Genomic DNA, 26,870 nt, shown 5'->3' with positions numbered 1-26,870 from the left:
GGTAAAATGTCACTGCTGAAAATGGAGCAGTTCTTTTTGTGATACAATTTTAAAGGTAGATGAAACAAAGCCCTGTTCTTAGGAAACCAATTTTGTCATGCGGAGCTTGAAATAGAGTCTTCCTGATATTCAGTCAAAACACGGGACAGTTGGTTGGAAGATTTGGAAATAAAATCCCCATTCTGGCCACTTTATCATGCTCCCAGTCTCCGTCCCCTTTGCCAAGGCAGGGAGAAGGGAAGGCGAGGAGCGTGCCAAGCAGCTCCCCCAGAAGCGCCTGGAAAAGACAGAGACGTGCGGGAAAGGCTGCGAGGCACAACACGGGAGGCGGCGAGCTCGCAGGAGAACCTGCTCACGCTGTTTTCTCCGGTCCCGTCCCAGCCTAGCCCTGACCAGTGACTTGCCAAGAGCACAAGCACACTCCCAACTTCCTCCTGCTTTCCGAGAAGCGAGTACCTCAGCCTTCCTATGCTCTTCCCACACGCTGCCCTACCAAGAGATTTTTACGGCTCTACCCACATAAATACCCCTCCGTCCCCTGCTTTGGCTATTTCTGCATGAGTTGTTTTGAAGGATTTGCCCAGCAAGCGTGCGTGAGGCGAGCAGGAGCAGCTCGGAGCACTGCTGCGGCTTGTTTTCCAGCCGCTGCTCCACCGCTGAGATACAGGAACCCGCCACGTGACCGCCGCGCGAGGTTTTTCTGTTGGATCCCGCATGGAAAAAGGAACAGGGTGGAGTGCTGGCTGCAATCTCCATAAATACGAGCGCCTGGAGCGAGTCCACGAGAGGGAATCTCCCTCTCCCAGTGGAGGTGCTCCTGCTCCGTGACACCGCCAGCTTGCGGTACAAAGCCCGAGGAGAAAACCTCCCCGGCCCCTCTGCTGTCACCGGCCATGGGCAGGGGACAGATTGGGGCGCTTTCTCCATCTTCCACCGACAGCAGACCCCAAGCCTCAGCATCCTGCAGCCGCTGCCTCACTCAGGCCGGCGAGGCACCACCTCAGCGGCTTCTCGTGGGATGCCCCAGCCAGGAGCGGGGTTTTATTTCCGATCCTGCTCATCCCAAAGCCCAGAAGCAAGCTCAGGACGCAGCGTGCTGAGGCAGAGAACGAGGCAGCCAAGTGGATGCAGGCTTGAACATCTTATTTTATTTTATTTCATTTCACACACAAAAAGCGTTCCCAGTATTTTGCATTCCCACACGCCTCCCACTCCTTCCCAGCACCTCCTCAGGACCCTCAGACCCTTTCCCCAGGCACCCCACCCACGGGGGTCTCTCCCGGGACCCCCTCAGCACTCCCGGGGCTCCCTGTGAGGGAACCGGGGGTGATCGGGGAGCCCCCACAGCAGCTCCCCACGGGGGAGCCATTTTGTGCACCCCCCCCACCCCACCACCACCATGAGGGAGCAGAAATGAGGGGTGCTGTGCTTTTTGTGACAAATTTGTGTTGTTTTTTTTTTTTTACATAAGGGGGGGAAAACACAAAAGGGCGGCGGAGATCGGGAGGTGGGCGGAGGGGGGGGGGGGGAACGGCCGCGCGCCCCCGCCGCCGGGGCCTCCGCCCTGGGAAGGGCGCGGGGCTCGTGCCCGCGCCTTGCCCGTTGCCATGGCGACGCTTGACGTCACGGGCCGGGCGGCGGGGCGGCGCGCTGATTGGCCGAGCCGCCCGTGCGCGGCTGCCGAGCTTGGGGAGGGGAGGGGAGGAGAGGCTGCAGCGCCGCGAGCCCCGCACAGTCCGCGCCGGCCGCCCGCCCCGACACACCGCCGCCGCCTCCCGCAGGTAACGGGGCCCCGCCGCGCCCGGCCCGGCGCCCACCGCCCTCCTCGCAGCCTGCCGAGCCCCCTCCGGGGCTGAGCGGGGTGGGGGGGAGCCCGGCGGGCCCTTAGGGGGCGGGTGGGGCCGGCCCCGGGGGTCCCCCCCCCCCCCCCTCCGCATCCGTTAACGGCCGCTCCCCGCCTCACGCTGAGGCAGAGGGGGGGGGGGGGAGGGATGTGTGTGAGGGGGGGGGCGCCCCCTCTGCTTCTTCCTCCTCCTCCTCCTCCTTCTTCTCCTCGGGGCTGGAGGCGCCCCGCAGTGGGCAGGGCTGCGGCGCCGAGCCGCCATGACAAAGGCGAGGCGAGGCGAGGCGCTCGGTGCCCCCGCGGCCATCCTGAGGGGCCGCCCCCGGCCGCCATCTCGCGGAGCCCCCCCCCCCCCCATCCTCCTCCTCCTCCTCCCCTTCTTCTCCTTGTGCTCCCCCCCCCCCCCCATATAACAGCTTGAGGAGGGCGGCACCGCCTCCCCCCACACCCCCCCCCCCCAGGCCGGAGCCGCCTGTAAAATGGCTCCCGCAGCCGCCGCCGGGCTCCCCGCTAGGGGTTGTGCCCCCCCCCAGCCCTCTATTGCTTGGGCTGAGCCCCGCAGGGTTTTTTATTTTTGTTGTTGGCACCCTGGGGAAGCGAAATGGGTCGGATGGAGCCGGCTTTGAGCGGGGTGTGCGCCGCAGCAGGGTGGATAAAGGGGTTTTGTAGAGCCCAGCGGGCCGCCAGGGCTTCGGGAAGGAGCCAGCCGAGGTGTGTGAAAGGTTGGGGGTGAGGAAGGATGGTTCTGAACTGTGGAGCAAAAAAAAATAAAGGTAGTGGTTATCCCCGTGCAGCAGAGCTGGGTTGGAGGAGCCCTCCCGGGGTGCAGGTCGTGAAGCATCGCCACCACCTCCTGCCATCTGAAATACGGATGCTGAAGCGATACCTTACTAAACCCTAAAATTTCCTTTTGTCTCCAAAAAACCTCTCAGGCTGAGGGGTCAGAAGGTCTGGCATCCCACCTTTCAGGAGAGGAGGTTAGCGTGGCTGAAATCAGCGTGGCTGCTCAATATCTAGGTGCTTTAGGTTCTGACTTTGCAGCATCCAGTGTGGGATTGGATTTGCAGATCCATCTGCCAGTTCTTTCTGCATGTAACCATAAGATTTTTGTTAAGGCACAGTGCTGCGTGGTGCTGTTCATCTTAACCTTTATTTTGTCTGTTTTTTGTGGGGGAAAAAAGCACTGCTGGCTGCTTCCTTTGTCAGTTCTGTTGTATTCATGACTAGATGCAGTTGATGCTGCAGGTTGGATGCGCTCTTATGAGAGAGTGGCAAAGAACTGGGATCGTGTATTTGCATAAGATAGGAAGGATTTGCTTCCAGTTCACCTTTGGATGCTTTTGTTTGCATTTTTTGGAGTAATCACTTCTCCAAGTTAACAGCTTTTTAGGAGGAATCAATGACTGTGAGTTTTCAATCCCTGTGTCTGAGCACTTGCACGCCTCGCGGTCTAGATTTCAGCCATACCTTGTACAATTCCAGGCTAATTAGAGGATGGCAGCTCTGCATGTGAAGCTAAAACATCTCTTTTCATGAAATCGGTGTCTGAATAATGCCTCACTATTTTTCCTCTTTAGAAACATATCAGCATGGATAAAAATGAGCTGGTGCAGAAGGCCAAACTGGCTGAGCAGGCTGAAAGATATGATGACATGGCAAGTTGCATGAAGTCTGTGACTGAGCAAGGAGCTGAGTTGTCCAACGAAGAGAGGAACCTTCTCTCCGTTGCCTATAAAAATGTTGTAGGAGCCCGTAGGTCATCTTGGAGAGTCGTCTCAAGTATTGAACAAAAGACGGAAGGCGCTGAGAAAAAACAGCAGATGGCTCGAGAATACAGAGAGAAAATTGAGACTGAGCTAAGAGACATCTGCAATGATGTGCTGGTGAGAAATAATGAAACTGTTGATCCATTTTTACTTACCGTTTGCAGGGTGAATGGTGCTGGGTCTTGTAAGGCTGCTTCTGTCTGTTCTTTCATTAAAGCTGTGGCATTTCTGAAGGATGGGATTTAATATTTGTCTTGCTCTTCTTTCCCTCTAATATATTGATTATTTATGTACAAATTAACATAGTTATCAATGCTAATGTGTTTGGAGATGTGTTGAAACCTTTACGGTAGCTTTTCATACCTGTTACTTTATATCTAATATTTCTCTGAGGCTGAAGTAGATGCAGGCTTGGTTTGGAGCCCTCTCCTCCAGCCCGCCCCCCTGCAGTACTCGTGTCCTGGATGGCTTTGATTCCTGTAACTTTAAGGCGCTGCACTAGTTGTAAGAGGTAGTTCTTACTCGACGGAAATTGTGCCCCTCCCTGGGTAAGATGATGTAATGTTAGTTATGACTCAGCCATGCAGAAAACTCACTGCAGGAAGAGGCAGTGGGGACGCTGTGATACCTCCTCAAACTTCAGATTTTTACAAGCAAACTGCAAAGGGGTTCAAGTTCGGCATTTTCTGGGACTCGCAGTTGTGTCACAGTGGGCACGTACCTACCAGGGAATGTTACATTTGCCATTAGGAGGCTGGTTTAGAAAACCTGAACCTCCTCCAAATGCTTATTCCACGTTGTCTTTTTTTTTTTTTTTTTTTTTTTTTTTTTTTTTTTTTTTTTAAACTGCATACGCTGGTAATGCTTCAGCGAGCACACGCGCAGTGGCCATCCTGTCCTGCCTCCACTCGGGGCAGATGTTGCTGTCAGCTGTAGAATTTAACCCTGGACCGTGGGCCCTGCTGGTGTGTCACCCCGTGTACATCAGGGGATCACATCCCTGGCGGTGACAGCATGCCACACGAGCGGTCTGTAGCGAAGCGTGTGCTCCCAGACCTGCTGCCAAACTAAAATTAATGCCACTGGGTAGCACAAACCTGGCTCGCCGTGTCGGAGGGCGAGACGGCATGGGCGGTGATGGCTGCTAGCAGACTGGTTCTCCAAGGGTGTGTAAAAGTCGGCATGGAGAGCTCAGAGCCTTGGCTCCCAGCTCAGGCTGGCTTCTACGGTTATTGTAACACACCCAGTTCCATGCGCTTTGTTGCTCTGTGCGGGGATGGCTCTTCAGCTTCCACTGTGAAAATGGAAAAGCCAAGGTTGTGATCGGAAAAAGCTGCCTTGCTGTTCCGTGCGTTAAGTGGCAGCTCATCAGTTTAAGTCAGGAAAATAAGGATCCGAATCTGACGTTCTAATTTTGTGATTTCTTTTTTATTATTATTATTAACTGATTTTATTAACGGGGAAAGTCCTCGGGGGTGGATGCTTTCAGTTCAGAGCGATCTGAAGTTCTTTTTTGTAAACTGCATGTGGGTTTAAGGATTAATTTTAATTAAGCCGTTGGGCTTAGAAACCCCTTTTTAGTAGAAGTTAACAAAGTGTTTGCAATTAAGTTTCATTCTGATAATGGAAACCAGATTGAGGCAAAACTAGCCTGCTTTTATTGTGCATGCTAAATACAAGAACTAAAACAAAAAAAAAAGTTTTTGAGGCTGCTGCAGCAACTAATGAATCAGGGAGGGGGAAACATAGGTGGGGAATCTTGTTAAATCTTTTGATTCTCAAAATAGGCTTGAACTTCTCTTTGCTGTGCTTAATGAGAGGTACGTAAATTATTCAAAAAATTATTATCCTCTGACATGTTACTACTTCTAGGCAGCTAATGTCTCGCTCGTTTTCAGTGTTGCCAGTCTGGTTTTTGTTAATAGATTGAGGAAAAAGTATTGTCCAGATGGAACAATGCCTTAGACAGTGATTAACAGCAATAAAACTACTTTTGAGATTTGGGATTAAAAAGGAAAATAAAATCTTGTATTGAAGAGACGAGATTTAAAAATGCTTTCAAGTGGCACACACTGAATTTGACATTGATAATTACAGTGAAGGATTAGATTTATGTCTTAAAATGTATTCTTGATTCTTTGTTCACATACATTCTTCCTCACCTAGTGACATGACTGATTCCATTGCTTTACTTGAAATCCACTTTGCTTTACCAGAGGAAAAAGGTCTAATAACATAATTTTCTTTTTTTATGAACAGGAGTCTGCACAATGCCACGTGCAAAGGTAGAACTAGGATTTTTTTCTTAGATCCTCTGTAATTTTTGCACAGCCTGGAACTGCTCACAGAAATGAAAAATAATGCTTACCAAACCTTGATTGGTATGAAAAATGCCTTTAACAGGGCCCAAAGTGTTAAATTTTCAGAGTTCTCAGGCATGAAGCTTATCCATTTTGGCTTAAAAAACAAAAAAGGCAGCTTGGCAACTTGTTTGTATCTTTTATCAAGACTGTGAATCCATTTGAGCCGTTGTCTTCAGTTGCCTACTGGGCTCTTAAGTAACATTTAATGCCCCAGAGTGTTACGTCACTTCCATGCTCAGCTGTGACCGGAGCCTTAACTTCTGTGTTGAAGGGAGGAAATTAAGGGAGTGTTGAAGCGAAATGTAGCCAAAGCCGGCTCCTCTGAAGCTTCTCGCTCTCTTCCCTCACTTGTTGGAATCAAATTAGTAGCGGCTGGAAGGAACAGCCAGTAGGTGTGGAGTGTGCCAAACTGCGAGTGGGGTCTGTTCCCAGCTCCCCTGCTAATTTACGGGCTGAATAAGAGCAATGCTGGGCTTTGCTTGCTTCCTAACTGCTGGCGATCGAGAGATAACAACATGAGCAGTGACGTGGGGCAGATCCAGATGTTTTTCTTCTTTGCACTGACCTCGCTAGAGAGAAGCCAGCATCTACATCCTCGCCATCTCTTTATCTTCCCTTCCTTCACCTTTCCACCGAGTACTTGTACAGCTCTAAGCAGGTGAACTCATCCTTTTGCTTGCTGCAGCCTCGGCGTGCTGCTGCGTGGAGAGAGACCCAAAATCTCTTGTTCCAGCACCAGTTCTCTCAGATACGCCCAGATACATTCAGACATATTATCATCAACCCTGATTTTTGGTTCCTTTGGTAGCTACCAGTAAACTGCAAGTAATTGTGACATGTGATGCATACGACAAGCTATGTGCACTGTAACAGTGAAGACTGATTTTCCAAACCCTTCAAGAATAATATAATTTGGGGGGAAGACGTGGATGGATAGTGTGTTGCCATATTCAAGCATCCTAAATGTACGTATTATAGAAAATTTCCAGCCTCAGAAATTTCATATTGATACAGGAAATTAAGCTTTTAAGTACTTTTCCTCATGTTAGCTAAGTGTGTGCTTCACAGCCCGTTTCACTTTCTGGGGCAGAAGGAGGGTCTGTCTGAAATAGCAGTATAATAACCTTTTATTTGTCGTTTCCATAATAAAAATGGATGTTACTTGAACAGGTGTGGATTTTCTTCAGAAAACCTTTTTCAGTTAAAGGGAAACAGAACTGTAGCTGAAGTAGGTCCCATTAAACGTGTAGTAAGATGAATTTTCCAGCTAATACGGGTTCTGAAATACAGAGAAGAACATGTGGAGAGGTCTTTGCACAGCTAGCATCTGATATTTCTTACTGCTCATGTGTTCCCTGGAGCTCTAAACTACTGCTAGCTTTCAGGCAGTCTGATAATTTAATAATTTGACTAATAATTGGAAGCATGACAAGCTTTCTGCAGCTTACTAGGCAGAGTTACTGTCTGCTCTCTATGCTGGCACATATGGAAGCACAGTCCCTTGCATTTTTTCTAAAACACCTTGTGATTTTCTTACATCTGCCCCATGCCCAGTCTTCTGGGTGACCTGCCCTCTCTCCCCCAGATTCTCCCACAGCCATACCTTAAAAGAATCTTCCCCTGCAGTGCACAAGCACTCTGCTTCCCTCCTTCTGTTCCCTTTGGGTTGTTCCTCTTGAGGTGTAGAGTGCTTCCTGAAGCCCTGGCTCCCATTCAGCCCTCGATAGCTGCTGTTGCACAGAGGTGCTGCGCCGCGTTCCCCTCCCTGCCAGAAAAGGTTAAGGATAAAGGTGCTGTTCAAGAACAAGATGAATTGCTTGCTGGCTTTTCCAGGTTTTATTTCTTCCTGACTTCATGCTCAAAAGCATAAAATGGTGCTCTTTGTGTACCTAGCTGGATTTCTTTGCATTCTATAAAAAGTAAAACATCCATAACAGTGGCTATTGTGAACAGGGAAGGTTTGAAAGGTTTAGTAACCTGTTGTGGGGCTGCAGTTCACTGGGGGCTGAGTGTAATTCCCTTCAGAATGCATCTAAATGGCTTCTTAGAGAACATAGCACAGAATTAATGCCTCTTGCTGTCCTACTCACAAATTCCTCTGCGACTGTTTTCTGGATGCCTGCAAACACCTAATAGGTTACTATTTCAACATCTATAAAACCTGTTTGTGTGCTAGCTCCTAAGCGATAGGATCAGGAAACTTAGTCCTCCCCCCGTAAGAAGCTGTGTGTACATGTGGGGTGTTTGTAAAGCTCAGTGTGTCAGGACACAGCTGACCTATAGAGTGGTATAATTGAGCAGACAAGTAGATTGTTTGAGCCACAGTGGCTGATTATCCTGTACAGCCTTCAGATATTTTCATAGTGTAGATGCTAACAAAAAAAAAATAGCATATTCTGGCTGAAAACTTCCATGTTTAGTTCTCTGATTCCTTCAGACTTCATCTTTTATTTCTGACTCCACTTTTTTCTGCCTTTAAGACCTGTGCCCTTTATCAGTTGTTTTTAGGAAGGAAAAAAAAAAAAAGGAAGAGGTGGTAGAAACTTCTGTCTGCAGAAAGCAGCTCTTTGAAGGAGGATGGTTAACTTTGAAATCTAGGAGTTGCGTGCACCAAGTCTTTGTCTTGAAAAACTTGTTCCATGTCATTTTAAGCTGCTTTGGTTGAGTAATTATTGAGGTTTGAAGGCAGGCCTTTTAGTTCAGCTTCACTCAAAACAGGTGCTGCTTGATCACATCAGTCAGGGTCTTGTCCAGTCAAATTTTGAACATCTCCAAGGATGGAGATTGCGCAGCCTCTCTGGACAGCCTCTTGTAATACTTGTTACACTGAAAGTGTAACCATAAAATATATATATTTTTTTCTCTTTCTATGCAGTTAGAACTTCTTATGCTCCAGCTCTTTTGCTCTGTCTCTTTCTTTCCCTGTAGACCTTCTGGAATAGTCTGGCTCCATCTTCTCTAGTCAGCTGTAACAAGCAGTAAGATCCCTTGGTTATCTCCAGGCTGAGCAAGCCCAGCTCTCAGCCTTGCCTCACATTTCATGTGCTCCTGCCCCATAATTATGCTGGTGGCCTCCCCAGGCTCGTTTTAGGATGTCCATATGTTGGGCTGTGGAGCCCAAACCTGGACAAAAAAACTCTGGTTATCATCTCCTGTGTGCTGAAAGATGGTAACTGGTAACGTGCTAGTGGATGTGTATGAAATAAGTCAGTTCAAAAATCATTCATTTGAATAAATTTTTGTTTATTGCAGAGGAGAAAACAGCCAGGGTTTATGCCTTCCCAGGATGGTTATAATTAAACCTTTTAATTACTTTCCAAGTCTAGCTTTTTCAGTGAAGTTTCAGCTGGGATAGTTGTTCAAATACCTTGAAGGGAGGAGGCTGAGACTACTTGTATCAACCTTGTGATTTCACTTTGCTAATCCTTTAATCACTTCCCTAGTTGTAGCTACACCCCTTCAGGTGTTTGTTTTTGTCCTTGTTTTCCTGCAGTGGCGAAAGCACTGCCTAAACTTGAGCAATTTCCTTTTTTAAATAATAATAATAATAATAATAATAATGTGGTGAAAAGCTTTTGAATCACAGAATTAAAACATGGACAAGTTCAAATATTATTACTTTGATAATTTCAATTATTAGTTATCAGGTGTGCAAAATTAATCCTTTTTTCTACATTGTTCGTGTAATTCTTTGCAAATGCATGAAATTTCAGCTCATTTTTGAGAGGACTTTTCTGATTCCAGCATCTGTAAGTAATTTACTGATGGTTGGGCTGCAAGAGTAAAGGTGAGACAGCACTTACAGATGGAATTCTTGCTAATATTAACAATGTTGATGTTTTCGGAGCACCCATTTATCATAAAGTTGGTCATGGTGCTCTGCACAAATGCAAACAAGTATTTAAATATGCAGTTACCTGTTATACACACACGGCTGCATGTACATACATGCAGGTATCTGTGCCCTCTCAAATTTGTACAGCAGATCTTTACTATAACCAGTGGTCTGCTGTACTAATTTAAGGTCACATTAATGCTTAATAATTGACTTTGATTAAAAAATGAATTAAGAACTGTACATAGAATTTGTGCTGCTCAGGAGCATCCAGGTAACTTTCTTATTTGAGAGCAACCTTGAGTGTTTGCCTGCCTTATGTCCTTGGAAGTGATACACAGTTTCAAGCAGCAAAATAAAAACAAGTTGTTCAATTTTAGGCACTTCTAACAAATGTTCTCCCCCTTATTCCTTGCTGTTGAAGAAGCAAGAACTTGACGCAAGCACTTGGAACTCTTTAGCTGCTAGGTGTGCTCATTTCACTGATACTCAGGAGGCTGCCAGCAGAAACACTGCTATGGGAAGGTGCCTGCTGCTGCTGGGCCTGAGGAAGATGTGAGTGGTAGAAATACAACATCTAAAACATGCGCAGAGTTGGTACGTTATCTCTGCTCATCTGTAATAAGCAGATGCCAAAGCTATCTCTGGTTTTATCTGGAAACTTCTGCCTTGTTACCATGCGTCTGACAGAAATACTTTTTTGAAACCAGTTCTCAAACTCTTGTCTTTTTTTAGTTAGTTAGGTTTTTTTTTTTTTTTTTTTTTTTTCCTGTAGGTAGACGAAGCAGCTCCTGGCTGTTAACCTGAATGTGATCATCTCGTCAGGCAGTAGCTGGCTACCATTATGAAATAGTTTGGGAGAAAGCTTTGTGCTGTTAAATATGATAGAAAAACATTAAGACAATTACCTCTTGAACTTGTTTTTTACTGAACGCCAGCTCTTGCATAGCTGCTTATTTTTTCTTGAAATCGGACTAGATGGGACTTAGATGGGGCTGGGCCCCATCTAATGAAGAGTAATAATAAGTCAGGCTGCTGCTGAGACAAAGATAAAAAGTATATTTTTTGATGAGTTTTAATCCAAATCAAATAATTGAGCAGTTTTTTTTTTCCTGGTTGTTACTACCCTTTGTGGTTATGCAGGTAACAAAATATTTAACAACAGGAATCTAAGCTACTCAGTCTGTAATCAATCAGCTCCTCCTAGTGCAGAGTGGGTTTACATCTCTAAAATGCCATTTTTGCTAATATTAGCATCCCGTGCTGTAATGAACTGCTAATAGACACGTTGTGTAACGTGGTGCACTTCACATTGCAGATCTGCTCAGAGATTGCTAAATTGCTAGGGATAACTTGGTCTTTTGTTTCTTCTCAAGGATAAGAAGTGTTACATCATGTTTCTGGGGGGGCTTAATAGTATCTCTTCAGAAAGGAAAACTGGAAAAGCTCAAGACAGCTAGAACTGTGCTCTGGTTTGGAGTGCAGCCAGGACAGCTTGTCATGTAGCCCTACCTGTCCAGCAGAAATTCTCATCCAACCCAATTGGTTTCAATTTTGTATTATTACAAGCTTCTCAGAAGGTATTCTGTTTTTTTTTTTCTTTGTTTGTTTGTTTTAGGGAATAATGATCTCTTGGCACCGTGCTATTTTGTTGCGAGTTCACAACAGTCCAGAAATAAACTTGAGGTGATGCCAAAAAGCAGGGAAATGTTGCGTATTGGCTTTGGTTCCCAGCAAAGGCTGTTTTTGTGTATTAATGCCTATAGCAATGCCTCAACAAAAGAATAACGAGGAAAACAATTAGGATTAAAGTGGCTTATTAGCTGCTGCCTTTTGTATGAATTTTCTCCAAGAGTATATCCTGATATTTAGCGTACCTGTTCCCTGTGCCACCAACACTCGCTGGAGAGCAGAGAGGTGGAAGGAACAGGTCTGCAAGGAGAGCTACGGATCCACCTGTGGAAGCGTGATATGGAAGATCTCGCTCCCCACTGCCTTGTCCCCCTGCTTTTCTTCTCATACTGGGGGCTTTGTGGCTGTAAGAGCCAGATCTTCCCTCTGAACCACCACCCCCTGAACTACCTGTTGCTTAGTGCCACATCCCAGCATATGTGTGAGCACGAGGGTGATTTTTTTCTGGGTGTCCTACTTAGTTCTCTCATGTCTTCCTCCGATTGCCCACATGTGACACTGCTTTTGTTCTCTTTCCTACAGAAATATATTTAGACCATCTTTAACAGCATCTTTTGCATAAGCTAAAAGTTCTTGCCATTCCTCGCCTGCTCTACAGGATTCCCTTTTCTCCAGCAGTCTTCTAGCCCTGTCAGTTACCCTCTTATTACTCAGGACTGTCCTTCATTTTCCCCCTTCCAGATCTTCACCAGATCAGCAGCTGCTTTGCTGTAACCACGTACATTTTTCCTGTCCTTACCAGTCCTAGGTAAGCTCCAGGAGTCCTGCTCTTCCCCGTGTCCCAAATCCTGCGTTCCTCCCCTGCTCAGGCTCATTATTCTCACCTTGTCTTCCCTCGCCTCGCGTTTTTCAACCTGCTGCTGCCTGTGTGGGCAGCCACTTTGATGGGAGGAGGGGATAACTGGTACTGAGGGCAGGCAGCAGGCTTCTCTCCTTCTTCGGCAGCTGTTTTAGCAGCCAGTGGTATTTGACAGATCTTCTTGTATGCCTGTTCTGCTGGGGAAATGAGTAGATAGAAATCTCAAGCTGAGTTTAAACAAGAGACTTTGCTGTTGGCCAGAGAAGGCTGGCAGCAGAACCATCCTCTTGTGGCGGTTTGTTGGTTTTCTGTTTCCCAAGAGAGCCGGAGGTCACCAACGAGGCAGCAGTTGTAAATCCCCTTAAAAATCAAAATTTGCCATTTTCCTCCAGCAATTCAGATAGATGTCTGGAAATAAAACTTGTGCTGGCCACAGATGGCTCGGTTGAACCCTTTGTAGTGGGCACACAGATCTGTGCGGGGTGGCTACTTGCAGATAGGATTTCGTAGCCTGTGTGACTTGCCTAGCTGGGGTGCTGACACAGAACACACACGCACAGAAAACCAAACATGATACCTACTGGTCCTACAAAAAGCTAGTGAACTTACCCAACACATGTGACTGACTTTAATTTTGGCATCAAAATAGAGGTAGGGAGTAGTTCAACCAGGATGTTCTGCAGTTACTGCTCCGGTTAGTTGGCTCTGCTTGGGACTAAGTGTGTGTAGTTCTTCCTGCCATGTGTGTACCTGATCAGAATTGATGTGATAAATGTTGGCCTGGCTGCACCTGATGCTTTACATCTGTAAAGTATTTCCACACCTGTAGAAATGAGGTTGTTACCCTGGGAGCTCTGGAACACGAGAGGAGCTGGGTACTCTCTGGTTTGCACTTGGTAAGTGTATTAGTACATCCCAAATACACCCCAAAAGCTAATTCAGGAGATTCAGGGGTCTTCAGTTGACTGCAATTTCGTTGCCTGTTCAACCACAGGGCTTCAGCTTGCTGCTGCCTTCCTGACATCCTCCACATCTCTCCCTCTTCCACTCCTCACCTTCCTTCATAGACCACAAATAAAGAGCTGCCTGGATGGTGTCAAAGTGCAGCGTGAGCTTTTGGTTCTAATTTGGAAACGGTGAACTCTTCAAATGATCTGAAGCTATCTGGTGGCCTTCTGAAAGAAAGGCAGACTTGAGCACTGATGCTTTTATAATCTTTTTTTTTTTTTAATTAAAGTGGTTTAAGGCAAAAGTAACAATTCCTTGTAGTCACATATCTGCAACTTCCTTGACACACAGCACTGTGGCTCTTAAGGTAATGTTGATTTAAAGGGAGCTTGGACGAGTGTGGCCAAGCAGCCTGCTGAAGGTTACCACACTTAGAAACCACATCTGGCTCAGGAAGTCCCTAGGCATCGATGGAGGCCAACGGAAGCATGGTATTTTCTTGGCTTTTTGTATGTTTTTCTAACGGAAGCCTCTTTGGGGCATTGTTGTGGGTGGGTTGGACAGAACAGCCCTGTCTTCCAGGGCAGTCACCCCTGTGTTCTTGTAGAAAACACAGCGCTCGTGTTGTGCTCCTGAAGAAAGGTGATGGCACGCTGCCTACATCATGAAATTAGGCCGCTGTCCCTTAATAAGAAATAGCAAAGAAATAGGTTTTCAGGCTGAGCTTAAAGAAGACACGCTGTTTCTTTCATGCCTTCTGGGCAGATTTATAAAAAGAGAAAGCCCTTCCATATGTTCTTCAGCCCTATGCCATGTTCACTCATCATCAATTTGTGGTATTAAAATTCAGCAAATTCTCCTGTGTAAGTTCTCCCCAAAAGCAGCAGTAATGGCACAGCTGTGTCAGATGGCTTTGACACTGCTTGAAAACAAAAGGCCTGCCACGTTAGCTCTGAGCAGAACTGATAGCGTTTAAATTAGCTACTATTTTTCAGCGTGTTCCTCTCAGGTTTTGCCTCTCTTAAGCTCGGTCCTTTTGTGCAGGAGATTTTTCTCCCCCTTTGATATTTCAAAAGGTTTTTACTCAACTATTTATCTTACTAGTAGCTAATTGCTGGTATTTAAACATTTTTATATATTACCTGCTCATTTACAATTATATTGCTGTGGAATCAGGTGACTTTATTCTTATGACCTGTTTGTCAGGACAGGAATATCTTGAATAGAAAACAGAGCTGTTGCTGCAGTCCTCAAGCGCTTTAGGAATTATCTAAAGATTCCAGACCACACGTACTGAAACTGAGCCCATATTAAAAGGAAATGCATGCAGGGCTACAAGCAATGGAGCAAAACTGAGGCATGGATTTTAACGCTCTTATGGTGGATTTGGGAATGGTCTTCTGGCCTGCACAAGTCATTTGCCAAAGATGTAAGCAAGTACTTTCAAAAGAAAGGCATTTTGAGGCTTCTTGTGAAAGGAAAAGACTATTCAAGTCGTCTTGGGTTGGCTTCCTGTCTTCAACTGAAGTTCTCACCACAACGTGACAAATTTAAGCCTGTATGCTTGCAGAAGAAGGCAGGCTTCTTGTAGAGGATTTGTTTTTGTTGTTTTTTTGACTGAATTACTACTGTGATGCTTCCTTCATGCTCCTCCTGAGTCTAGTGCTCACCTTTAAGACTATCTTGCAAAACCACAGGAACATGTCCTTGGGGCCTTTCATCCAAAACGCCTTGTGCCTGTGGTTAGCATTGCCATCTGTTGAATGCGTCCTGCTCTGGCTAAAGAACATAATTAAAAAGGAACAGAATAAATCTTTCTCATTTAGTTTTTATTTTAATGCAAGCCAGAACCAAAGCTCGCTGGTCGAATAATAAATTTGTGCTGATGCAGCCTGTTACATCCTTTGAGACAAAGACTTTCTTTGCTGCATACTTGCTGGGGGTGGGGGAATGTACCAAATTTGTGAGATTGCTTATCTGTGGTATGCGTCAGCATAGCTGGCATCTCTCGGGGCTGAATGCACTTTCTCTACCAGACCAGAGGACGGACGTGTTGTCTGGACTGCGATTGCTGCCAGCTGTGACGTGTTGAGCCCGAGCTTTTCATTGCTAGTGTATTTGTAAGAGCTGATATTCAAACTTAATCCATGCATGTTTAAAAACGGACCCCAAAAAAGTGAGTTTCAGTTGAAAATCTCTTTGGAAAGGCTGCTTGTGACTCTGCTATGAGAAGTATTTGAAGCACTTGCACAAGCTGTTACAGGTTTCTGCTGTACAGCACTCTGAGATGCTGCTGCATCCCTGTCTGCTTGACTACAATGCCGTGGTTTGTTTCACAGCAGCTAAAGGCTCTTGCTGTCAAATTAAAAGCTCCGGCAATTACAGCTGGGGGAGTAGAAGAGGGGTGGTTTGGGGAGATACGTTGTTTCTACAGGATTCTCATTCCAGCACTGTAATTAACTGCCCATGGAGGTGTAGTTAGTGCATACTTCAATATATATTATATATAATACTTAAAAAAAAAATCAAAAATGGGCAGAAATTTACATGATAGCTAGGATATCTTGAATAAGCAGGACAACTTAGCAAGGGTACATAGCATCTGTATGATACATTGCTATTTGGGACATCCTTCCATTGTCAGGACACTGCATGCATTGCAGTGCTGTGGCTTACCTAACGAACTTCTTAATTAGGGGTTAGCATGTTGGTCCTGTCCTGGACTAGTTTCTAGCACTTCAGTGCCCCATGTGGTGATGAGCACTACGCTGATAACCACCCACTGCCATCTACCTACCTTCTTTCTCCTTTAGCAGTTGATACACTAGAACAGAGCAGTTGAAGCATCAGTAGGACTGTTGATAGATTTCTGGAGAGGGGAGAGAGCTCCTCCTTTCAGTAATCTTACAGACTGGCTCTCAGGTCTTGCTGTTACCATTTATGAAGTATTCAGCATAAATAAAATTCTCCCAGAGATGCGTGGTGGTTGGAGAGAAGATTTTCACCCCAACAGGAGCGAGCTACCCACGTGGTTGGAGACTCGTTGTATAGGTTATGCTGTAGGAATAGCTATTCAGTGGGATTTTCTTGGTTCCTCTGTCTTCCCAAGTCAGCTTGGGTTCAGAACCCTTTTCATTTCACTCTTTACCCACTGTCCAAGCTGCTGTTGCCCTGTTAGGTTCTATCCAATTATGAAGACTTCATTAATTGGTAGTCTTCCCTCCTCCGTGTCTGCTGGTGCAATCGACCCCTTCAGTTAGATGTTGGCCAACAACTTGACCTCCTTTGGGACCAAAGTGAAGTTCAGGTCTGGGGATTCAGCTGCTGCTGTGGGAGTGAGCGGAGCTGTACTTCTCAGTCAGCTTCCTATAGAGGTGACGAATAACTTCTCGTTCTGGAATCGCTGCAAATATTTTGGTCTGGCCGCTTAATGGAGGGCACAGAAGGAGGGCAGCTCCCCGTGGTGCCAGAGGGTGGGTGCAGACTGACACGCCTGGCTTAATTGCAGCCCTGCAGAGACAGCCTAACGAGCCTCCTTCTCAGCAGCAAGGAGGAACCTTCACTTGTCATTGGAGTCAGAGCTGCTTGGCACTGATGAAGAACGCCAGAGCTGCGAATCCTGGAGCTGTGCGATGCTGAGAGCAGAATGTATGAGTAGTGACAGAGCCAAAGTGTGTGGCCCACAGACCTGACCGCCTTCTGCTTCGTGCCAGCCGTGCCGGGGCAGCATGGTCTTGCCCTCTCCTGCTCTTTCTGTCAATGACAAAGTTCTCTGTTGCTTCTGTCCACTGGTTTACTGCCCACAGGTGCCTGTGTGGGGTTGCAGCACACTGGTCCCAGCTTACTGTAGTCCAGTTAAGCCTGTCCCAAGAGCTCATCATGTAAGACACTCAGTAAACCTGCAGGTCTAGAGGAAAGCACTGTAAGGCAGCCGTGGCTCTGGAAAGATGAGCTAAAAACAGTGAAGCAAAACTGAAATGTCATTCTTCTAATTTCAAGTGAAAAGCGACGCCCAAAAATTCATACTGAGACCTCTTTTAAAAAAAATTGTTTGCTATGTAGCCATAGCAAAGTTTATGTAACAGCTTCTGATTGCATTTTCAGTATTCAAGAGCACTTCTGCACTTTTTTTTTTCCTGGCTTTTAAATAACTGGCTTTTCTTTCAAAGTCTGACTTTGAGCACTCACTATCAAGAAGTTTGACAGGCTTGTACCTTAATTTGACTAAATGTGTTGGAGCTAGTGACTTTTTTTCTTTCTTTTCATCATAATAGAATTCTTACTAAATTACATGACTGCCTCAGCTGGGAACTTGCTATGTTAATTTAATAAGCAGCTAGAATAATCTAGAAAAACCTGGTCTTAACTGGCAGCCTACGGGGAGGATTTGGTGGGGTGACTTCAGAGAGCTCCCCTTTGCTTGGGAAGGGATGGGAAGACCTGTTAGGGCAGCACACAAATAGCTGATCCTCCTCGGTGCTGCTCAGCTGTTGAGAAATTCAAGGATCCAGGTTCACCTTGCAGTTTCTTTTGGTGATTCCGGTGTTGAGTTCTAGTTAATCATAACTTTAAAAAAGCCTCATTAGCCTGCCCTAGTTCCTGGTGCCAGTTTATGTAAGATATTTGGGTCTCTGATTTGGCAGCTGATGTTTTGAATCCTTTTATCACTTATCACCTGTGGATCCAGACTTTCTTCCATTGTGTATGCTGTGGCTGTGCCCAGACTCTCTGGATTACCTTATTTTTGTCAAGGCCTACAGAAACCCTTCCTGTGGTTCTTAAAGATTCATCTGCGAACCTAACACAGCCTCTTTTTCTGTTCTCCCCATGGAGCATTCCTTTTTAGTGCCTAGAATTGTGATCCAGGACACGTTCACCTTAACTGACAACGCTATGTAAGACGTGAAGAAAACAGGCAAAAAAATCAAACTCTCTTGACTGTGAGATAGATGGTGGTGTAACTGAGCTGTTGCTTCAACGAGCTGTACGAGCACACATGTTCACAACACTGTGTTCTTTGTTTCTGTTTCAGTCTCTGTTGGAAAAGTTCTTGATCCCTAATGCTTCGCAAGCAGAAAGCAAAGTTTTCTATTTGAAAATGAAAGGCGACTACTACCGTTACTTGGCCGAGGTTGCTGCTGGAGATGACAAGAAAGGTATTGTATGGCAGCTTGTCACCGCCTGTTGTCACGTTGGGTTGCTTTTGGTGAACACTGACACCACTGTAGTCGTGGAATACTTCTGTTTGGGCTGTAAATTTCTTTAGTAATAAGCCTCCTATTTCCTAAAGAAAAGTCATAGGTCGCTGGCTTTCAAACGAGTTATTAAAATTTGAGGCAGGGAACAGATGTTCAGTCACTAAGTCTGGAAATCAACTCCACTTCGTGCACATGGGCACCTTATCACTGAAATATGAGTTTGTGCATCTCTTTCCTGGCTGAGTATTGGTTTTGCATTTTCACAGGGAGTCAGTCAATCTAGCTTTTTGAAGTCCTTTTCATGCTAGTTCTGCATTCTTACAGCATATCTGCATAGGTTCAGTGATCAAAGACTGCAGTACACCTGGAGAAGAATGGGATTAATGAACTAAATGGTGCTGTTAGGTGAGCTTGTTCGATAGCCATGATAGTTTAATCTCCAAATGGTTTTTAATTTCCTAAACTTGCTTATATCTTCACTTAAGCAGCTTGTCCTAATTGCAGGTAAGTTGCCTTCACCTAAGTGTGGCTAGTAAAGTTAAAATAAGGTACTTAACTACAGCAGTTAAGCCACCTAATATATTGTAGCATTACAACAAGTTAACTCTGTGCAGCCACCTTCAATTCAAGAGGATACGTTACGTTAGGTGGAGCTTGCGAGCAGTCCTAAATCATTTCCTGGAGCCAGTTTAGGGCTGCGACCAGTGCTCAGAAGAACAGAGCCCAGTCTACAAGTTCTGCCAGCCCTGAGCTGTTTCCTTGCAGACTCAGTTTAATCTGTTACTCAGTCTGTGGAAGTATGGGATATTGGGGAGCGTGCGGACAATCCAGATGCGTGGACTGCTGTTGCTTTGCCTCATCTGTTTTATCCACGTTACTTGTGGTAGCCCAGTTTCCCCAGTATGCTGGATAATGGGGAATTGAATAAAATTACTGAAACTTAAATAGGGCTTGATTTGACTTCTGATGCTTACCGCATGCAAACTGACCCAGCCTTAGTGACTGCAGAACTGTAACCAGTGGTCTGTACTGTCACAGCCCTGAAGGAACCATGTTCCATTTAGTAATCTCTCATTTACAGACCTGGAAGGTATGATGTTCTGCTCACGGTGAGGATTAAGTTGCAGGCTATAAAATCAGACTGTTAAAATCTCTGCTTAATGTGGTTTTAAAGTTCATTTTTAATCAACCCGATCTCCTGCCTGAGCAGTTTTTTAGTGGGTTTTGACTTACCAAATAAAGAAAACGAATTGAAAGCACCCTGGCTCCTAGTTGCTATGGCTCCTAAACTGAAGATCTTTTTTGTAGGTGTTTCATCTTGCAGGCTTTTCCTGCATGCTGTGATGGGTAACATTGAAGAAGAGCAGCTGATAAGTGGTTTTTAGGAAATAATGGCTGTTCAGATGAACAGGATTCTTTCAGCCTTTTGCAGAATAATGCAATATCAGGATAAAGCTCCCAATTCTAGAAACTGGATTTCTGTTTTCATAAGTTATTGTATTGACAGGGGTTTCTTTGAGCTGTTCAGTGGACAGGAGTGTCAAGCAGGTAACCTTACCCTGCTGTTTTAGCCTTGAACTTTGGGGTTGTGCAATGCTATTTGTCTGAGCAGAACAAGGCTGAAAATCTTGCAGCCTTTTTATGCTGGATGACTGATTTTAAAACAAATAGAATATATCTAATTCTGCTTGCAGTTCCATGAATCCGTGCTCAAAAGATAACTCTTGTCAAATAAGGAAAAAAAAAGTACTTTTTTGAAGTTATTTATCTTAAAGAAAAAATGTTTAAAATGAAGCACCTTCATGTCTTGAAGGTGTTTATTTTTCAAGGTACTTGTTCTGGCTTTCATAAACAGCACCATTTTCTAGCTCTTTTCCATTACGGAAGGAGTAAAACACATCCCACTACTTCTAAATTTAACTTCTTGTAAAACCAGTTCTTCTCAACCATAATGAGCTAACTTCTGGTGATTTTCAAGGTGGTGTGGTGGTTGTCTGACTTCTGAAGCACTCCATTATTGGTAGTAAGTGAAGAGGGGACAGAGCCCTGAATAATTGTGCAGTGAGTGTCCTTCCTCTTCCACGCTGAAGAGGACAACGTAATGCTTTAATTTGGGGAAATTCATTCAAAGCTGAACCAACTCAGATTACATAGGCATCCTGGATATTGGTGTTCAGTTATTCTCAGATTTTGAGTGCTCTGACATGAATACTGATATTTTTGAGTCCTTAACCTTAAGATTGCTTTCTTCCTGTTTGGCTATGTGACTGGCACTCCTGCAGAGATCACGCTGGATACATTTCTGGCGTGATCTAGAAACGTTAGGATGTGAATCCTTTTGCATCTGAATTGAATTCCTTCCTGCACACCTTTTTTCTCAGCTGCTATTAACAATCTTTGAGAGTAGGGGGTAACAATGGTGACATTGTTCTCAGTGTCTTACACTTTACCTCCTGCAGTCATCAAGGGCATAGTCCAGCTTGTAAATGGTGTTGGACCATGACCTCTGACTCGTGCAGGCACGGGCTGCTCATAAGCTCAAGTGTGCTCAGTGAGAATGGTGTCTGGAACGGTTCCATCTTAGTAAACACTGTAGAGTTCCATTTATTTCCTACTTTTTTCCTGTAACTGAGTGGGAATTCACAGATGACTGTAACAGAAAAGATCCAGCAAGATAGACAAAGGTAATCAGGGCTTTTTGGGACTAAAATGTGGATCTCTGTGCAGTACTTACAGGAATTGTGGTATTACATCAAACCTGCGTGTAGTTGAACCTTCAACTTTGTACCTTTTTCATTTAGGCAGTGAGTTTTATATTTATCAAGCACTGTAAAAGTGCTGTAAGCATTTGATTGTATTTGCAGATAGTCACGATGTGACAGGGAGATGCTCTAACCTATGATTTAGTGGCAACTTCCTGTTTTTTTACCCATTCAAAAATATGATTTAGTAATATCTTTATAAAACAACTTAAGTGCTTATTCACGAGCATTGGCTCTTAACATACTTTGTTCATGCAACCATGAACACAGTCCTCATTGTATTTCTGAATACGCTATTTGAATTATTTACTTGTTGTGTTTTTGTGTGTGTTTTTTTTTTTCCCTAAAGGGATAGTGGAGCAATCACAACAGGCGTATCAAGAGGCTTTTGAAATCAGTAAAAAGGAGATGCAGCCAACACATCCCATCAGATTAGGTCTGGCTCTAAACTTCTCCGTGTTTTATTATGAGATTCTCAATTCCCCGGAGAAAGCCTGTTCCCTTGCAAAAACGGTAGGTCTGTGGGGGTGGAAAATCCCACTTCTATTATTTATGTAACCTTTTGTCACGTGTCTAATGAAGTTTGTTTTTGAACTGTAGGCTTTTGATGAAGCAATTGCTGAACTTGATACATTAAGTGAAGAGTCATACAAAGACAGCACACTAATAATGCAGTTACTGAGAGACAACTTGACAGTGAGTATCGTTAAATCTTACGTATTTATTGGTAGTGGGGTTGGTCTTTACAACAATTAGAGTTGCCCTCTTCATTCTGAACTTCTATTTATTGTTATTCTTAGCTGTTATTTACTTACAGGCAAGCTTATGTGATATTTCTGAGCTACATCTTTTTCTCCTGCCTAATCTCTTGTGTCTCAAGGCGAATTAACATAACACACTTTTCTAGCAAAAGATAGATTGACCACGTTTTTGTTTTGTTAATCCAAGTAATTTAGCATGTTTAAGTGATGTGGCATGGGGACTGTGACCACTGACAGTGCTCTCTTTTATTGTAACAGCCTTAGAGAATACAGTCACATTTGCCACCTCAAAACTTCCATCAAATCTCACGTAGCTTGCTCTGTGTATTTGCATGTAGAAGGAGCAGACCCTATATGCAAACCCAAAGCCAGCACATCCATTTAAGGACCTGCGGGGGGGGGGTGAGGGAGGAGGGCGTTGGTTTTAATTTTGGTAAAGCTGAAATTGGAATCAGTGCTAGCCAGGGTATTTCTGGGGAAGTCATAAAACAGCCATATTAATTCCTTTTGACTTGGACTCTGCTGTAATCATGATCTTCATCGTGTATGTGTGTGGTTTTTAACCTGTTTTGAACTTTAAAACTGGCAAAGATAAAAATAGTAAGTGTAAGCAAGCATGCATTACTGTAATTAATGACACAGTTCACGGTCATCTTGTGAGGGAAAGGGAGAACTGGAAGCAAGAGCAGGAAAATAAGAAGCACCTCTCTTGTTGCCAGACGTAACCCCTTGTTCATATGTTCATCTGGAATTGGAGACAGCAAAATAGCTGGACTTCTTTTAACATAACTACAACTAAAGTCATACAGTTGCATAAAGTTGGAGCTGCCACACCTTCTATTTCTGTTTCTAACACGTTATTTGCCTATTTCGTGGGACCTTTTCCATGAGAATAACAATTTAATACTACTGGAAAATTACATGTGATGATTCCAGCTGTTGCTTACAAAACAAACGGCAGAGATTTCCCAACTTGTGTAACGGAGACAGATACAGGATTGGCCTCGCTTTCAGTGCGTGTGCGCGCGTGCTGTCCCTTGGGTGAGATTGCTCAAGAGCTGTCCTCTGAATGAGAGATCTATCGAAACAGAAAATAGAAGCTGACTTTAATTGCTGGCTTTCCAGTGAAAATAATGTAAAGCTTGTCACAGCAGTTGGAAAGCAGCTTGCTTCATGCAAGAGCAAAAGTTGGACTGAGATACCCTGCTGCTTCTATTATGATAGAAGGGCCCTGATAGTTGATGTAAGGTTTCCATTATAAGGGAGAAAATTGTAGATAGCTGCAAGACTCCATGTCCCTGAATGGATGGATGTGTCTTGCCTTAAATATTTAGTGTGACCCGTGTGAGTATTGCTCTCACAATGATTCTGTGTTTTTTCCACAACTTCTTGAGGTGGGAAGTAACTTCTGATATATGTGTGACTGATAAAGACTGCAATTAAAATCATAAATGTGAAAAGTTCTGCTAGTTATGCAAGTCTCTCACACTCTTTTGGATGTAGGCTTTTAACAGGTTTAACAGGGATTCAGCATGCTGATCAATTTTATGCAGTAGCAGTTTCCTCAGCTGATGATTCTTTGTCTCGTCTGGCTGAAGAAGAGACTGTGTTCATTCTCAGGGGGGATTTGAAGGTAGAGAAGTGTTCAGAGGACTGTTTAATGTAATATAGCAGGTCAAAACTTGTTTTACTGGGCTGGGAGGTGGGGGGCGTGGAATTTTTCCCCATTTCCTTTCCCATAAAGGTCCCCCAACAGATTATTTAAACTCTGCTTTCAATTGGTAATCCTTTTTATATCATCCAGGCTCTGTTTTATTGAGTGAATAAAGGTATGTACATTACCCTAGATATTCTAGGGGTGAGGATTTAGGGTAGAAGCACCCAATAAAGTTCTGATTAAAAGCTCTTCTTACTGACTGTTCCTTATAAATGCATGGAGTAGCACTGAAATTGAGAATAATGGATTTGAATGTAGTGCAGGGGCTGGAAACAGACTGGTATGTTGTCGTCTCCGGTATATTAACTCGTTGCTTAATGTCTTCAGCAAGGAATGTTTAGTGCAGGCGTGTCTTGAGAGTAAGGACATGGTTGAAGCCTGTTTTGTACTTCTGGAAAGGGTGAAATGTTCTGGTGTTGAATTTATTTATTTATTTATTTTAGCATCATGTAGGACCTACAATTATTGGTAGATCCCAAAGCAATGCTAAAATGTGGGTGGACAAAGAATTAAGTTGTTCTCAGGTTTTACCACCTAATGCCATAGAGCATGAAGGATTCAGTTAAGGCTGCTCTAAGTCCATGGTGAGAGATAACAAATCATATTGGGCTGGGAGTAGTTTGGAAGCAGTCAGTGTAGCGAAAGGCTGGGTTCACAAAATAACTTCTTTGCCCTGGGTGTTGCCCTGGAACTGGTGCTTAGTTGCTTTAGTGGTAGTTAATCTTGATACATGGCTCCTTAATGTGATTTTATGGAGCTGAAAATAGGATTTGGTGCATACAGCACGCTTAGCCTGACTTTTCTTCCCCCCTTCCACTGCCCTCTAAGTTTAGAAGCTCTGTGCCTACCCTTAAGCAAATTTTGGATCCATTAACCGAATAGAGCCAAGGGATAACAATTTTAATGAAATATCTTGGTTTAAAAAAAATCTTTAGATGCCTATTCTGAAGAAAAGGCAGCATTCGCTCTGCCACTGGCTGTGGAAAGACACCTTTACTGAAGCTTTTCCTTCAGAAAGATGCATAAAGCTCGCTTGAGGAGAAAGTACCAATCCACATGAAGCCAAGTGTTGTTAGTTCCTTGTTTTCAAGCATCTGTTCTGTAGGTGTGACTCTGGCCTGCTTGTAGTCGTGTTCTGGTGAGCCTCGTGAATACGAGGTCTTGGTTTTGACTGTTCACGAACTTCCTCATTAAAAGCAGCGTAGGGTTGGGTCACCTAGCACTAGCTTTATATTTTGTTTTGGGTGGAAGCAATAGCCGTTTACTTCTGCTTTCCTGCAAAGAGAAATATATTAAACGTGCTTTTTATCCCCCCGTGGTGCTTAGTATGGCCTCCCACAATATTATTAGAAACTGGGCTTCTCAAATAATCATCGATTGTTGGTTGTAAATACGACTATCTTACCTGTTTTACTCCATTTTTCCCCCAAACAGTTGTGGACATCGGATACCCAAGGAGATGAAGCCGAAGCAGGAGAAGGAGGGGAGAATTAACCAGCCTTCCAACTTCCGTCTGCCTCATTCTGAAATTTACACAGTAGACCATTTGTCATCCATGCTGTCCCACGAATAGTTTTTGTTTACGATTTGACAGGTTTATGTTACTTCTATTTGGATTTCTATATTTCCCATGTGGTTTTGTTTAATATTAGGGGAATAGAGCCAGTTAACATTTGGGGAATTTATCTGTTTTCATCTGAGGTGGCCAATATAGGGTTGTGAAATTTTTATACAAGTTTTACATGTTTGGCATAGTACTTTTGGTACATTGTGGCTTCCCACAAGGCCAGTGTTAAAACAGCTTTCTATGTCAAGCAAAGACGACTGCTTGCATATTGGTCTGTCGCGGTGGAAAAAAGGGATAATTGGTTGCAGCCACAGGTGTAGTTAGCATGCGTACTCGAGCTGGAGCACACATGGCTGTGAACAAAGCGATGCCCCACAGGTCTTGCGTGTCAAGCAAACATGTGAAACCTGTGGAATATACCAATCAAGTGTACATCTCTGATTGCAGCTGAAGTGTTCCTTAAGGCAGTTTGAAAACCCAGTCAGCTTTCTCTAGAGAAGGACAGAGAAACGGTTCACATTCCATTATTTGTAAAGTTACCTGCTGTTGCTTTCATTATTTTTGCTACACATTTTATTTGTATTTAAATGGTTTAAGCAACCTAAGAACAAATGTACAAGTAAAGATGCAGTAAAAATGAATTGCTTGATATCCATAATGACACTGTATATCGAGCACAGCAGTAAAACAAAAACCCATGTATTTAACTTTTTTAGGTTTTTTGCTTTTGTGATTTTTTTTGATACTTGCCTAACATGCATGTGCTGTAAAAATAGTTAACAGGGAAATAACTTGAGATGATGGCTAGCTTTGTTTAATGTCTTATGAAATTTTCATGAACAATCCAAGCATAACTGTTCAGAACATGTGTATTAAGTTGATGTAAGTGGAATAAAAGTTTTATGAATGGACTTTTCAACTACCTTTGTAGATTTCATGTGATCTCTTTCCACACCTAGGATAACAGCAGTGTTAGACGTGAAGTCAATTTGGGAGCCTTTTTATTAAGGAGAGTCTTAATAATACACACTCAAGCATGTAGCTAATTTCATGGAAGCCAAGATTGGGTGCTTCATATCAGATTTTTAGATTGCGCTAATTAATTTACAACTTCTAGGTGGCTAGAGCTTTCTGACTTCTGCTGGTACTCTGGAGATGCTTTAATAAAACATATGGTCCCCAGATTTATGGCAAAATGCATAAGAAGCTCTTAAAGAGCCGACCCCTGCAACGAGTCTAGTCTCTGAAAGCCCACAGCTTCCTTTTCTGAGCTCTTCAAAGGAGAGCAGAGCAGGAGCCTCCATAGGATTCAGGCGTTTCAGATATTAAAACTCAGTTTAAAGAGACTCTGTGGAATAATGATGCTCTTCCTTTCTTTGTTCCTGCTGAGGTCTAAACTGACAGTATTTACAGAATAGCTCTGGCATTTGGGGATATTTAGTTAGAAACTGGGGAAAAAAAAAAAACAGGGAAGTAGAAACTACTTTTCAAGCCATGTCACATCTCTGCCAGGAGCTGAGATTATTGGAAAATAATTGACCTTTATATTGATTGCAGAAATATTTTACAACAGAAAAATTTAATAAAAGGGAGCATGAGTGGTCTTTTTCTTGGTCAAG

General features: G+C 44.1%; 1 protein-coding gene across 1 annotated transcript; it reads left to right on the top strand.

Annotated features, from left to right (window-relative positions):
* The first annotated feature begins 1,710 nt into the window (after positions 1-1,710).
* On the top strand, positions 1,711-26,173 carry YWHAZ (tyrosine 3-monooxygenase/tryptophan 5-monooxygenase activation protein zeta). The gene is made up of 6 exons (XM_032181636.1): positions 1,711-1,781; positions 3,421-3,726; positions 18,279-18,402; positions 21,556-21,719; positions 21,807-21,902; positions 25,119-26,173. Exons 2-6 carry the CDS (start codon positions 3,433-3,435, stop codon positions 25,176-25,178), a joined length of 738 nt encoding a protein of 245 aa, XP_032037527.1. The 5' UTR covers positions 1,711-1,781; positions 3,421-3,432; the 3' UTR covers positions 25,179-26,173.
* Positions 26,174-26,870: the final 697 nt, after the last annotated feature.

This window comes from Aythya fuligula, chromosome 2 (assembly GCF_009819795.1).
Source record: "Aythya fuligula isolate bAytFul2 chromosome 2, bAytFul2.pri, whole genome shotgun sequence".
NCBI classification, from domain to species: Eukaryota; Metazoa; Chordata; class Aves; order Anseriformes; family Anatidae; genus Aythya; species Aythya fuligula.
Note: the sequence above shows the minus strand (reverse complement) of the source record. Positions and strands in the feature narration are given on the sequence as shown.